The sequence below is a fragment of the Panthera pardus genome, unplaced genomic scaffold (genome assembly GCF_024362965.1).
Source record: "Panthera pardus isolate Hobbes unplaced genomic scaffold, ASM2436296v1 HiC_scaffold_27, whole genome shotgun sequence".
NCBI lineage: Eukaryota > Metazoa > Chordata > Mammalia > Carnivora > Felidae > Panthera > Panthera pardus.
The window spans coordinates 53463757-53478430 of record NW_026526843.1 but is presented as its reverse complement, the minus strand read 5'-3'; the positions used below and the strand labels follow the sequence as shown (position 1 = coordinate 53478430).

Here is a 14674-nt window from a genome sequence, read left to right as displayed (position 1 = left end):
TAACCTTTTGAGGAAACTCCAACCTGCTTGTACCCATTTGCATTCCCACTAACAGTGTAAGAGGGTTACCCTTTCTCCACATCCTCACCAGCCCCTGTTTGTTTCTTATCTTGTTGATGTTAGCCATTCTGACAGGTGTGAGGTGATATTTCATTGTAGTTTCATTTGTATTTTTCTGATGATGAATGATGTAGAGCATCTTTTCATGTATCTGTTAGCCATCAGGATGTCTTCTTTGGAAAAATGTTTATTCATGTCTTTGACTCATTTTTAATGGGATAATTTGATCTTTTAGTCCCTGGTTTTTTTTGTAATATTAGAACTTTAGTTTCTAAAATTGTATACATTATGATTTCTAATGAAATATAAATAACATGCAATAAAAACTAATTAATATATCAATATTATCTGAAAGAGCTTGAGAATTATCAAAATCAGCCAATTTTAAATAATGAATATTTTATGTCTTAACAAAAACATCCATTTTGGTTAAAAACCATTTGCAGCTCAATCCTTTAACTTAACTGACTTAAAATCCTTCTCAATTCAATAAGTAATTCTAATAAATTAACTAAACATATTTGTATGTGTTAATTCTTTAAAAGTTTCATGTGATAAGATTGTCTTTATTCAGTCAAGTGACAGTGACATGAAATACAGATTGCCTGTAGGGAAGAGGGCAAGAAAGTAGTCAAAGTATATTAAATTACTTTTAATGTTAATAATTCCCTGATGCAGATTAGAAAATTAACTTTTTAACCTCTGAAGCAAGGAAAATCCAGGGATCTATCTTTCTGTGAAACTCAACTACATGATAAATATTTCAAGCTAAGAAAACTTCTACAGTTATTTAAGATTTGAAAATAAAAATGCAAGTAAATAAAATCAAACAATAGATAGTCACATCTAAAAATAAAATTAACATTATAATTTTAGGATTGAGATACAAACAAACAATATTTTGTTAGAATTTAATACAGACCTTAAAAATTTCAACTTTCTAATGTTTGGATTCTCTAAATTTTCTTGGTAAAATTTTCTCCCTCTTTTTTCCCACCCCTGGTCATTGTTTAAAATTTGAGTTTTCAGGAGAACTTGGATAGTTCAGTAGGTTGAGCGTCCGACTCTTGATTTCAGCTCAGGTCATGATCTCAGTTTCATGAATTCGAGCCCATGTCCTCTGCACTGACAACACGGACCCTGCTTGAGATTTTCCCTCTCTTTCTAGCCCTCCCCTGCTCTCTCTCTTTCTGTGTTTCTCAAAAATAATAAATAAAAAAATTAAAAAAATTCTAACATATTTATGAAATAATAGCATTGTGGGGAGAAAAATATTATAATGGACTGATATTTAATATATGTTATCTAATTGTGCTATTTATATTCATATGTCCTAAATACAAATGCCATATAGTCTATAGGAACAACAGTTATATAGTTTAAAGATTAAACTTACCACAAATTCCAAACATGAAAACTACCTGTTAAATTACTTAAATTATTAAGCTAAGTATTAATTTCCTGTCTGTTATCTTACTCTCACAGACAAAACTTTCTGATAAACAGCTTACATTATTTTTGTTGCACAAAATGAACTTGTCTTCCTTTTTAAATTATGAGACTGAAACTGAGTGTTAAATCAGGATGTGCATAAAAACACAATACTGTTGCCTCATTAAATCAGTTTTAGTTATTTTAGTATCTATTATAAATGAAACAAAGTAGGCAAATGTCTTGCTATAATTATGTTTTTGTAATGCTGTATTATTATAAATATAATTTTAATGTTTAAAAGTAATAAACTCTTAAGACCCAATTGCGAACATTTGAATCATAGACTAAATAAAACAGATGGCCCTTCCTAATGTGAATCGGCCTCATTCAGAAACACCCTCACAGACAATCCCAGAATGTTTGATCCAAAGTTTAGACACTCCATGGGTAAGTCATGTTGATATATAAAATTAGCCATCACAATCATATAAATAGTAGTTTGCATTGATGAAAAACTCAGCATGTATGCTATGTTCTTTTAGTAAGTTTTACAACAAAGTAAGTGTTGATTAAAAAATTAATATCAAATCAAAGGTACAAAAGAATACTCGAGAATGTGCACAGAAGAAAGTGTTTACCTTGAAATTAAAAACAAAATAATTCCAAAATAAAACAATTTAAATTTCTCTTCAAACTTAACTAAATTTTTCTCTACAATACTGTATATTGCAGTACTGCATGTAGATCCTTTAAACCAATATATTTATTCTTTATTTACATTAATTTACTATATTGCCAAAAAATTTTCAGTAGTGTCATCAGGCAGCTACCCAGGAACCATAATATATTCTATCATAAACTCTAATTTCTCACTATAAATATAATCATCATATAAACCATTTGAATCATTTCTTAGCTGTGTCAAATACATAATCACATTTTATAGATTTGTCTATGATCCACATTAGCCATTGAGTAGATTTTACATACTGGGCCAACCTCTCTCTCTCTCTCTCTCTCTCATTTATTTGCTTTTTTAAATCATTTAAATTTATCTATTTAAATTCAAGTTGGCTAACATATAGTGTATTATTGGTATCAGGAATAGTACCCAGTGATTCATCACTTACCTATAACACCAGGTGCTCATTCCAACATTACCCATTAATGGATGCCAATTACCATTAAGGATGGACTCATCTTAATGTCCATCACCCATTTAGCACATCTCCCCACCCACCTCCCCTCCAGCAACCCTCAAGTTGTTGTCTGTATTTAAGAGTCTCTTATGGTTTGCCACCCTCTCTGTTTTTATCTTATTCTCTGTTTTTCTTTTCTTTCACTGGAGAGTGGATAGAAAGGAGAATGAGATATGTCTTCCATAATATTGACATATGATATAAGCTCTCAGAGTTAACATCCACTACCAGTAGTAGGTAACCACTACTTTTAAAGTGTTTTATCTCTTTCTCAAATCATTCATAAAAATTATGTCACTTATGAAAGGCAGTTGCAGTGTTGAGCAAAATGGAGGAGACCTGAAGACTTAAGTTTGAGTGTTTATTTGCCATTTATTGCACAGACCAAACAATTCACATAGCCTGTTTTCTCATCAGAATAATATCACCTCCCATAAGATTACATTGATGATGACAATATTTTTTTTTTACTTAATGTTTGTGAAAGTGTGATGTGCTGTATAAGTGTAATGTATTAGTTGTAGTACTACTTCCAATATTTTGCTGTTGGTGAGAGGATTTTCAACCAGGGACATCTGCTACAGTAAAAATAGAAATCCTCTCTCAATTGTTTGCCTTTGTAGCAAGAGGGACCTTCATTTAAATAGGCACGTTAGCTTGGAATTTATGGCATCAGAGCTTCCTGATGGGTCTATCAAATGATGGTTTTTGTATGAATAACTTTAATATTTAAGCTAACTCAGTTCCACAATAACTAAACTCTGAGGGGAGCTGAGAGAGTGATTTGTGAGAGAGTGATTTTCATCTAATATCTCCCCAATTAATTTAGGGGCCGTTTTAGCTGCTTTCAGAATATCTATCTGTTGTGCAACATAAATTACCAACTAGACATGTTTATTTCCATTTTGGAAGTATATTTTATCACATTTAAAGTTCGAGATTTTTACTATGAAACATGTTAAAAATGATCATTGTGTTGTCATAGAAAAATATCCAACATTATAATTAAGAAAAAATATATTGGTGTTTTGATGAAAAATAATTGAAGCACAGCTACCTGAAATTTGATACTTGATAAAGTGCAACACTGTAACAGAAGAGAGAAAAAAGGAATATGTAAAATTTGAAAGCCCCACTCCCCTCCATAAAAAAAAAAAACAAAAAAAAACCAAAAAAAAACTTCATAGGAGTTTCTTTTAGATTGTCCTAAATCTGTATATTGTTATCCATTGTAAAATATATCTTTGCCTTGTTTAATAAAAGATAATGTTTTTCCGTAAGAGAAAATAGTTTTTCATCAATCTGTCTCATCTCAAAGGAATTCAGTATGTTGCCCCTCAAATGCACAGCCAGAGCTACCTCTCCCAGGTCTTTAAGGTAGCCTCCACCTTGAAAATTTCCAGCCTTCCTCTTAAGGTTTTTGGCTAAAGACCAACTGAACACCAATCACTTCTGGAGTCATAAGCTTTTGCCACCTACAACAGGTGGGAGAGAAAAACACTGGTATCAAATCAGACACTATCCATGCAGCCTGTGAAGAAGTTACAGTCCTTCCTTCCATTCAATAAATAATTCCTAGTGTAAACACTTGGCTCCTCAGCTTCAGAAGTCTTCCCATGCCCTTTGTCACAGGCAACAATAGTATCTATTTGTTATAAATGTATATATCTGTCTTTCTGGCCTTTTCTGAATTTTAACAAAGTGAAATGTCTTCATATGCTTATTTTAAGAAGTTTCCAAAGTACAAAGTTTCAGTAGTAGACCTTTCTTTTCTAGGAACACTTCATCGAGGTCATAAAGAACCAAGAATTTCTCCTGCTTCCAGCTAATGAAATTTCAAAACTTCTGTGCAGTGATGACATTAATGTGCCTGATGAAGAAACTATTTTCCACGCTCTAATGAAGTGGGTGGGGTATGATGTGCAGGGTAGGCAAGGAGACCTAGCAATGTTGCTTTCTTTTATCAGACTGCCATTACTTCCACCACAGGTATGGAAATTTACCAAGGTAACATATAGTTCTAAAATACCACTAGGCCTTAATCCATTCCTTATTCATCTAATTTTATCTTACTCAGAGGATTTCTGTTAATTGAAGTGTAAAGTATTTGTTTCCTAGAAGGACATATCCAGCTTTTAATTTCACACTATATTTGATGAAGAAAGAAAACAAAGATTAAAATAAACTACAGCTAATCTCTAAATTTTAGCATATTCATTAATTTGTTTCCTCTCTCGCCAAACAGCACTTGTAAGAAGCAGAGAAAATGACCAGGCTCTTTTTTTTTTTTTTCTTTTCCTGCCCACCTTCAAGGCAAGCTGATAATAACCAGTATAATAGCATCCCAGAGTAGAGTCTAAGAAGCAGTTAGAGTCTGGATAATACTAACATGGTTAATTAGCTTCTATGATTGAAAGTACATCATAAAATCTTCATATGTACTACAGCATCATTATAATGGCATCCTCATCATGTATGCTGAAGGATTATAGTAAAAATGATTCTAAAAACAAACACCTTTGGATATGATTCAGGATTGACCTACCTCATACTGAATTTTAGTAAGTGAAGTTTAGTTAGGTTGGAGTGCAGTCTCACTATATATTTCTACCATTGGTAATAACCACATTTTTTCTGTTAACAAATTAATCAATAGAAGATATCAATTATATATCATACATATGAATATATTGCACATATGCATATTTCATATATTATACAGCCTGTGACTAAAGTCATAAAATACCATCCACATTGGAAAGAGGAACATTTAGTGGATCAGTAGTTTCTAATAATTAAAATTAATCAACTTCAACAATTAAATGTTATTATTAAAAATAGAATATTAATTTCCTGATGATTTCTCTACTTTTTTTCTTTTATCTGTTAATTAAATCCATTAAACTACATGTTTACTATTGAGAATCTATCCATATGGAATGAAAGAACTTTGACTACCCTTTTGGGTATAGCAAATTTATCCAAAGGGCAGAGCAATAGTAACATTAAAAAGAAAAACGTTAAAATATATATGTAATTTTAACTTTTTAAAAGTTTATTTTTGCGAGACAGAGACAGAACATGAGTAGGGGAGGGGCAGAGAGAGAGGTAGACACAGAATCCAAAGCGGGCTCCAGGCTCTGAGATGTGAGCACGGAGCCTGATGCAGGGCTCGAACTCACAAACCACGAGATTATGACCTGAGACGAAGTCGGATGCTTAACTGACTAAGCCACCCAGATGCCTCAAGATATACATATAATTTTAGACCCAAGGTTCAGAATCATTGGGAATGTTATGTTTGTGTGAATGGGTGTACACTTATATGTGTTACTCTGATGAGAGGATCTATAATATTTATCAGATTCTCTAAGGCAGTAATGCTCAAAGTGTCCCTGAACTAGCAGCATAGCATTGCTTGAGAGCTTGTTAGAAACTCAGTTTCTCAGGCCCTCACTACAGATCTACTGAAACAAGTTATGAGAGTGAAGCCAAGGAATCTGTATTTTAATAAGTTCTCCAGATGATTCTTAGATATGCAAAAAATTGACATGACTTGATATAAAGGATCAGAGCCCCTTAACTTTACACTGCTTTGTCTATATGGTGTTCTTTCAGCAAACTGCTTAGTTTGGACTTCTCTTTATTGGAATGAGGAGAAATTTCCAGCCCTAACACATAACCAATGGTTTTTGGCCTCCCACCCCTGAGTATGTCTTATGCCTAAAATGTATACTATTGTGAACTTTTCCAAATGATGGTAGTAGTTGGTAATGGCATACAGAATATAGTCCTTCCAAAACAATTTTAATAGTGACTTAAACACATATTCTAAAAATTAAATATATAAATAAAATGTTGGTAAATCTCTGAAGAATATTTTGAAAAGAAATTACATAGTTCAGTTTTCAAACTGATTTTCAGCAGCATATGGATTAAGGAAATGTCTGGGGTCTCACCAGCTAAATAAAAGTGATCCATCAGAGATTACAGGTGAGATAAGAACTGAGCCGGGTTTTGCCACTGCAGAACAGGAAAGTTCAGGGAAGCTTTATGGAGTCAGGTTAGCATTTCCAATCTCAAAAACTACTTGCTATTCCTCTCAATGCTCTATGATACCGTAGAGCCAAAACTCCAATGAACCAATATAAATGACCCTTGGTAAAATTCTGAAACAATCTCTTCACTTCTCAACTCATCTCAGGAAAAATATTTTACTTAGCTTTTATCCCATTCAATGAGGGTCTTATTGTCTGCCAGGTAATGATGATTAGAAAAGATTGAACATCTACAATTGCTGATGTATTGGCTACTTAGTAACACATATACTTTACTCATGTTCACATGTACATGTATAGATAAAAAGCACCTGCTTTCAGAATATTTTACAAAAGTCATTTGATGATAAAGATGCAGTCCTTTGTGGGTGATATTACTTTATTTTAACTGGGAATGATTGTATCAATTTCTCTAAATCTACCAATAAAGTGCCTGCTTATTTTGCTTCATACAGCAGACTGGAAGATGCTTGCTTTGTGTAGACATTGGCCTGCTTTCAGTAACCCATTTTATGAGTATCTTTTCACTTTAACTTCTTGAAATTTTATATTTATATATTCAAAAGATGAATAATATGTCAAATAAACCTGAACAGATCAGTAGCTACTGCCATGAGATCGTTAATCATTTGAAATCATAAGTGAACATAAAAATTTACTAAGAATAAGATATGTTACTAACTTAAATTACTAACACTTTTACATTTGAACTAGCTCAAGTTTTCTCCAAAGTTACATAAACAAAAATATGTTCTTTTTAATGATGGTTTCTTCACTTCATATACCATGCATCATTACTTTTCAGTTACTGGTGGATCTTGAAAACAGCTCCATGTTTACTGGTGATCTTGAGTGTCAGAAGCTCCTAATGGAAGTTATGAAGTATCATCTCTTACCCAAGAGACAACCTATGATGCAAAGTCCTCAGACAAAGCCTAGAAAATCAACTGTGGGGGCACTTTATGCTGTGGGAGGCATGGATGCTATGAAATGTAACAGGAATGGCTTAGAAAGTATCATTCAAAAAGGAAGATATATTCTCAACACCCCGCAAATTATGAAGGTGGCATTAAAGCCATATTTAAATGTGTGCATCTAAAGCTAATTTTCATAACAGCACACTTCATGTACTTTTGCAATTTTTTACCTTACCTTAATAGGATATAATCCTTTAATTAGTGTTAGCAAAGCTCTTAATAGGTGCTTTTATTTTATGGCAGTAATTTTTAAATTTGAGTATTTCCTTTGCAATGTAAGATGTTTTCAGGGAAAACTTACTTTCCCTGAAAATAAATGGAAGGGTTTAGCAAATTTGCATAAAAAGCATATTTGTCTTTTGAAAGAAATAGAAGAGGGGTCTCTAACTCCTTGCTGTCAAGTTCCTGTTAGAGGCTCAAAGACTAGTTACAAAGAATCTTGAAGTGTTGATGCTACAGGACAGAGAATGGGTTCCAAACACAGGTTTACCTGCTTGCCACATGAAAATCAGTAGTCAAGAGATAAGTGATGATGGGAAAGGAAAGGTGCTTTATTCAGAATGCCAGCAACTTGAGAAGATGGTGGACTAATGTTCCAAAGATGATAGTCCCAGTCTAAATGAAACCAGAGTGTTTTAAGGAGAAGGTGTTGGAAATACTGGGGGCTATGAGCAAGCACCAGCAGGAGAAGCTGGTATTCAGGTAATCATATCAACATAATCCTGAACAGACTTGCGGGCATCAGTGGTAGCTGCTTTCAAAAGTGATTAGGCCTTATCTTTTGGGGCATTATGGTCCTTCATTCCTTAAGGCCAAAGGTCTGCAAAATCTTAAGGAATGTAGGTTAGTTCTGTTACAAACCAAGGGACTTAGGTCAACAAACAAGGAGTGCATAAGTTTAAAGTAAGTTAACCCTTAAGACTGATTGGAATGCTGTTAACATTGATAACAAGATTAGCAATTTAAACTTGGAGTAATGATTTTACATAAGAATTTTATCAAAGGAACTAAGGAAAAGTTTCTGAAGCCTTGATGTTTTCCCTGATTCCTCCAAGAACCTATTTATCTACATCTCCGCCTTTTTTACTTGATTTCTTAGTATACCCATGTTTCCAAAACACCTAGGGAAGGATTTTGTAATTAATACTTAGCTGTGTAGAAATTAAAACCAACCTACTTAAAATCTGCTAAATCGTGCATAGAAATGTTATTTTGTACCTTGTAGAAAAATAATGCAAAAGTCAAAATTCTGTGCTACTGGAAACCAATTATTTATTTTGAAATATGTAAGTGGAAATTGAAAGACAGTATAAGAACTATGACAATTAATCATAAACTTATAAAACGAGAGCTTGTAAATGCAATTATTTACGAAGTAGCAAAATAGCTTCACAGAACTAGTGCTCTTCAGAAAATAACAATAACAGTGAGGTACTATAATTAATTGCAAATTTGGTAACTTGATTTTTTCCCATTTTTTGAACAAAATGAATATTAACAGCACTCTATGAGGTGTCTAGTTTGATATTTAAATTTAAAGGGAACTAAAAACAAAATGCAAGCATAATTATACTTAGTTTCTATTTTTAATAGCCTAAACTGCAAAGGGAAAAATTGAACATTTTGTGCTCTTTTTGTCTGTTTTTTTTATGTGTTTCTTCCCTATTTTTGTTACTTTTTCAGCTTCTTGTTTAACTTACAAAGTTTATGTTATAAGTTTGTTACAAAATGAATATGTTACAAAAATGTTAATAAGTATCAACAGTTCCTTATCACTTTTTAAGAATGACTGAAATGTGAACCTATAATCTCCTTGATTCTATTACCACAATTTGATATGGAAGGAACTAAGGCCATGATTTTGAGACTCCATGGGTACCTAGTGTTTGGAGACATAAAAAGTCCTATGGGAAATTGCAGACAACTACAATAATAGTAAAAACTACTATTTTTGAGTACTTGATTGGCATTTTGTAAACATAATTTCTAATTCTCACAATGCTACAGGATAGCATTGTAATTTTTCAGATGAAGAAACTGAGGCTCTTAAGGTTAGATAGCCAACCCAAGGACAAGCAAGTAGAAAAACTGAAAGTGGAATTCTTACTCAAATTATATCTTACTTTTTGCTATATTGCCACTATTTTAGAAGAAAGATCAACAACAACAAAACTGACCCCTCTCTTTGTGGGTCTTAGAATCTATTGAAAAGCCAAGGTGAACACTTAGGGAGAAAAAGAAAAGAAAGAAAGAAAAGTATGAAAACACCTAAATATAGCAAAAAAATTAAAGGGGTAACATTTAAGTAAGTCAATATTATATTTCCATTATTTTAAAGCTATAAAAATAATTTAAATGTACATGCTTTCCTTATAGTGTGTTATTTCATTTTTTAAAGATTTTTTCTTAATCATCACCTTATGATGTCTAGGAAATGCAGTACTTCTTGAATCTTTAATTTTCTTTTTGACTCACACAGTTAACTTGGAATTAGTTGCCAAATATAGGTATCACACAAGTGGCTGGGGTTAAGTAAAATTCTTACCATGTATATTAAAACAACCATCAGAAAGTTGTAAGTATGATCACAGAATCACAATGTAAAAATGGTCAAATGGCAAACTTTGGGCTTTTGTATGTAAAAGTATTCAGTAATGTTCCATTTATTAAAGACAATGAATTCTGACAGGCAGTACGTCATGGGGCAAATTAAAGGCTAATATAGTTGTTTTTAGATCATTTTAGAACTAGATGGAGAAAAGTCACTAAATTAGATATGTTCACAATTACAGGAACTAACATGTTCCCAACAATACTACAAAATTAGGTTGGTTTTGTTTCCTCTTGACCAGATCATAAATAAGGGTTGAATAGGAACTTAGAAATTAATTGAGAAACAATATTTGCAACGTTTTAGGGAAGATCTATATACACAGAAACATTATAAAATGAGCCCTAAGGGGAGACATCAGTTAAAAAAAAAAATCCAATTTGTTTTTCTATCAAACAAGTATAGAGCTGGCATAGTAAGCCAACTAACATTTTGATTATTTGAAGCAATAGTGGAGGTATGTAAATGGGCTGTAAGAAATCTTCAGAGTTCAAGATACAGAACTATCAGTAGTATATTTTCATAGATAAAAATAAGAGATGTAGGGCATATAAATTTTCTATATTTAATGTAATGCCCAGAAAAAATTAACTTGGTATTAAACAGACTTCTACATTCTTTCATTATAAACTTTCTGTATGCACTTGGTAAATGTAGCTTTGCACAATTTCCTGACTAATGACTTGACTATTAATAGCTTCATAATCTTAAGTAGAGGAATGTAACCTTTGTTTCCTAATCTAAATTGGCTTATTGGTAAATTCCAATAATGAAAAGAGTTTGAAATAAAAAGTTGGAATAGGAAGAAGTGGATAGGAAGACAGATTTGGGAAGATTGGAATGAGGAAGTAGAAAGATATGAAAACATTCAGAGAAAATGGACTGGTTGACAGAGTGAAAGTTGATGTGCAATTGTAGATATTCCAGTTTTAACAGTTTCATCCAGAGATACTTAGTGTAGAAAATATATTTTTCTAGGTGGCATTTGCCCTCTCAGTAGTAAATGTAGTCAATTGAGCAATTGCTGATCTATAAATCAGAAATCAGCCAAATCCACCTTATCAGTGAAAGATGGAGGGATTAAGGAGAATGGATAATGAGTATCTACACATACAAGTTTTTCTTGTGAAAATCCAAACTTCTGAGACATAAAGGCTTACAGTGCACTATTCATCAGAAAAGATCTAAAATTACAGAAAAGAAATACATGGTCTTCACTAATCCAATATACATAGAAAAACTTTCAGAAGCAGACGTAGATACAATATACTTTGCTTAAATTTTGGATTGATATGATCTCATACCATAGCATTATAATTGGCCAGTGGATACACTTCAGATGTAAGCATTTTCATCATAAGTAATGAATTATATTTTCTCCAAAAATCACTCAGTAGAATAAAAACTGAAAAGTGTTTTTTGCTTATTCCTATGGTTGGTTCTATATATTTGGAATGAAATTCCCTAAATCTGTCAAAATCTGTGTAGGTACACTATATGTGTGAATAATAATTCTTTATTTCAAACCTTGGTAATTAATCAGAAACTTCCTTTTTGTGCAAAATCAAATTTTACTAAAATATAGCAGCAGCTCTTTTGAATAACTGGTAAAAAGCATTGCTTAAAGAAATGGACAATTTATTATGTACTTAAAGGAGCTACAAAAAGAACAACAAATGAAGCCTTAATCCAGGAAAGGAAAAAAAAAATAAAGATTAGGGCAGAAATAAATGATATAGAAAATAAAAGTCAATAAAATAGATCAATAAAACCAGAAACTGTTTCTTTGAAAAGAATAACAAAATTAAAAAAACTCTAGCTAGATTTGTCAAAAAGAAAAGGAAAGGGACCCAAAGAAATCAAGTAACTATTGAGAGATGATAAATAACAACCAACACCACAGAAATACAAACAATTATGAAAAACTATATGCCAACAAATTGGACAATCTGGAAAAAATGAAAAAAATCCTAGAAACATATAAACTACAAAAATTGAAACAAGAAGAAATAGAAAACTTGAACAGACTGATAACCAGCGAGGAAACTGAATCAGAATCAAAAGGCTCCAAGTATGCAGGGGCGCCTGGGTGTCTGAGTCGGTTAAGCCTCCAACTTCAGCTCAGGTCATGATCTCTTGGTTTGTGAGTTCAAGCCCCGCGTCGGGCTCTGTGCTGACAACTCAGAGCCTGGAGCCTGCATCAGATTCTGTGTCTCCCTCTCTCTCTGCCCCTCTGCCACTCATGCTCTGTCTCTCTCTGTCTCAAAAATAAATTTAAAAAAATTTAAAAAAAAAAGGCTCCCAGTAAGCAGAAGTCCAGGGCTGGACAACTTCATGGGCGAATTCTACCAAACATTTAAAGAAGAGTTAATGCTGATTCTTCTCAAAATATTACAAAAAAATAAAAATAATAATTAAAAAAATAAGGAAAACTTCAAAATTCATTGTATGAGGCTGGCATTGCCCTGATACCAAACCAAGAAAAATACTTTGCTAAAAAAGAGAACTAGAGACCAATATCCATGATGAACATGGATGCAAAAATTTTCAATGAAGTATGAAGTAGTGATGATTTACTATGGCAATAGTGGCAGTATGCTATGGTAGTAAAACTGACATTTTAGCAGTTGAATAGAAAATGAAATTTTATTAACACATAAAATAGGTAGTATCTCAGAATTACATTCTTAAATATAATAATAAATAAATAATAAGTAAGCCTAATCTATTTTAAATTATAATCCTTAATTTTAACATCATGTAAAATTGTATGAATTGGAGGCACCTGGGTGGCTCAGTCAGTTAAGCGTCTGACTCTGGGTTTCAGCTCTGGTCATGACCTCATGCTTCATGAGTTCAAGTCCTGCATCAGGCTCTGCACTGACGGTGCAGAGGCTGCTTGGGATTCTCTCTGTCTCCCTCTTTCTTCCCCTCCCATTCTCTCTCTCTCTCTATTTCAAAATAAATAAATAATCGAAAAAATACCAAAGGCCCATTTATTTATTTTTGAGAGAGAGAGAGAGAGAGAGAGAGAGAGAGAGAAAGGGCCAGAAGTAGAGAAAGAGAATTCCAAGCAGGCTCCATGCCCAGAACAGAGCCCAATGCAGGGCTTGATCCCACAACCCTGAGATCATGACCTGAGCCAAAATCAAGAGTCAGGCACTTAACTGACTGAGCAACCCATGTGCCCCCAAAGGCCCATTTAAAAGAAACTTTCACTCCTGTTTCTTTAGTCACTCATATTTTAAATCAACACAGACACGCAGACACACACACACACACACACACACACACACAAAACTGAATAAAATAAAAAAGCATAATCAATATATTGAATGGGCATAGGTATTTAAAATCATAATGGATGTATAAAGAGTCAGTAATAGATTACAAGATAATTTTTTTTTGTAAATTATCATGTTTGACACCTGTATTAGTATTACTAATAGCATAACATAGCCAAAGAATCCATTATGAATATACAAGCCATATATATTAAATAAGCTGTTTTATTCTGACTCTTCCATTTGGATCTGCTTGTAGCAAAATATTACCTTGCCTTGTCTGCCAGGTTAGAGAATCATCTGGACTACTTACTTTAATTTGAGTTGCAATCACTGATTCTATGCTATAAATTATAGGTACATAAATATAATGTGAATGATAACAACTAAATTTTTTTTATACAAGCAATTTTTCCACTGTTTAATATCCCTTTAAAAACCCATGGAGAAGGGGAAGGAAAAAAAAAGAGGTTAGAGTGGGAGAGAGCCAAAGCATAAGAGACTCTTAAAAACTGAGAACAAACTGATGGGTTGATGGGGGGGTGGGAGGGAGGGGAGGGTGATGATGGGTATTGAGGAGGGCACCTTTTGGGATGAGCACTGGGTGTTGTATGGAAACCAATTTGACAATAAATTTCATATATTGAAAAAATAAATAAATAAAAAATAAAAAAAATAATATCCCTTTAAAATATACCACCACAATTGAAAAATATGACCTCAGAACGAACTGCTGGCTACATATTGGCACCATGAGTGGCTGTAGGCTTCAGTTTGGAGTTGCAGTTATTGATAATAAGCTCTATGTCGTGTGAGGAAGAGATGGTTTAAAAACTTTGAATACTGTGGAATGTTTTAATCCAGTTGGCAAAATCTGGACTGTGATGCCTCCCATGTCAACACATAGGCATGGCTTAGGTAAGAGCTTAATGTTATATAGTTTCTAAGGAATGCATCCTTAGTAGAGCTTTTTAAAAGTTAAATTCAGCTGCGCACTATTGGAGTTTTATTTTATTTTTTTTTTACTTTAATCCCAGTATAGTTAACATAC

The 14674-nt window shown here is 32.9% G+C and overlaps 1 protein-coding gene across 1 annotated transcript in view; it reads left to right on the top strand.

Annotated features, from left to right (window-relative positions):
- The window catches only part of KLHL4 (kelch like family member 4), a 206172-nt gene that overhangs the window by 162892 nt on the left and 28606 nt on the right, over window positions 1–14674 (top strand). The window contains 3 exon segments of the mRNA XM_019433710.2: window positions 4470–4682; window positions 7557–7739; window positions 14313–14541. Of these exon segments, the coding sequence (XP_019289255.2) occupies window positions 4470–4682; window positions 7557–7739; window positions 14313–14541 (625 nt within the window).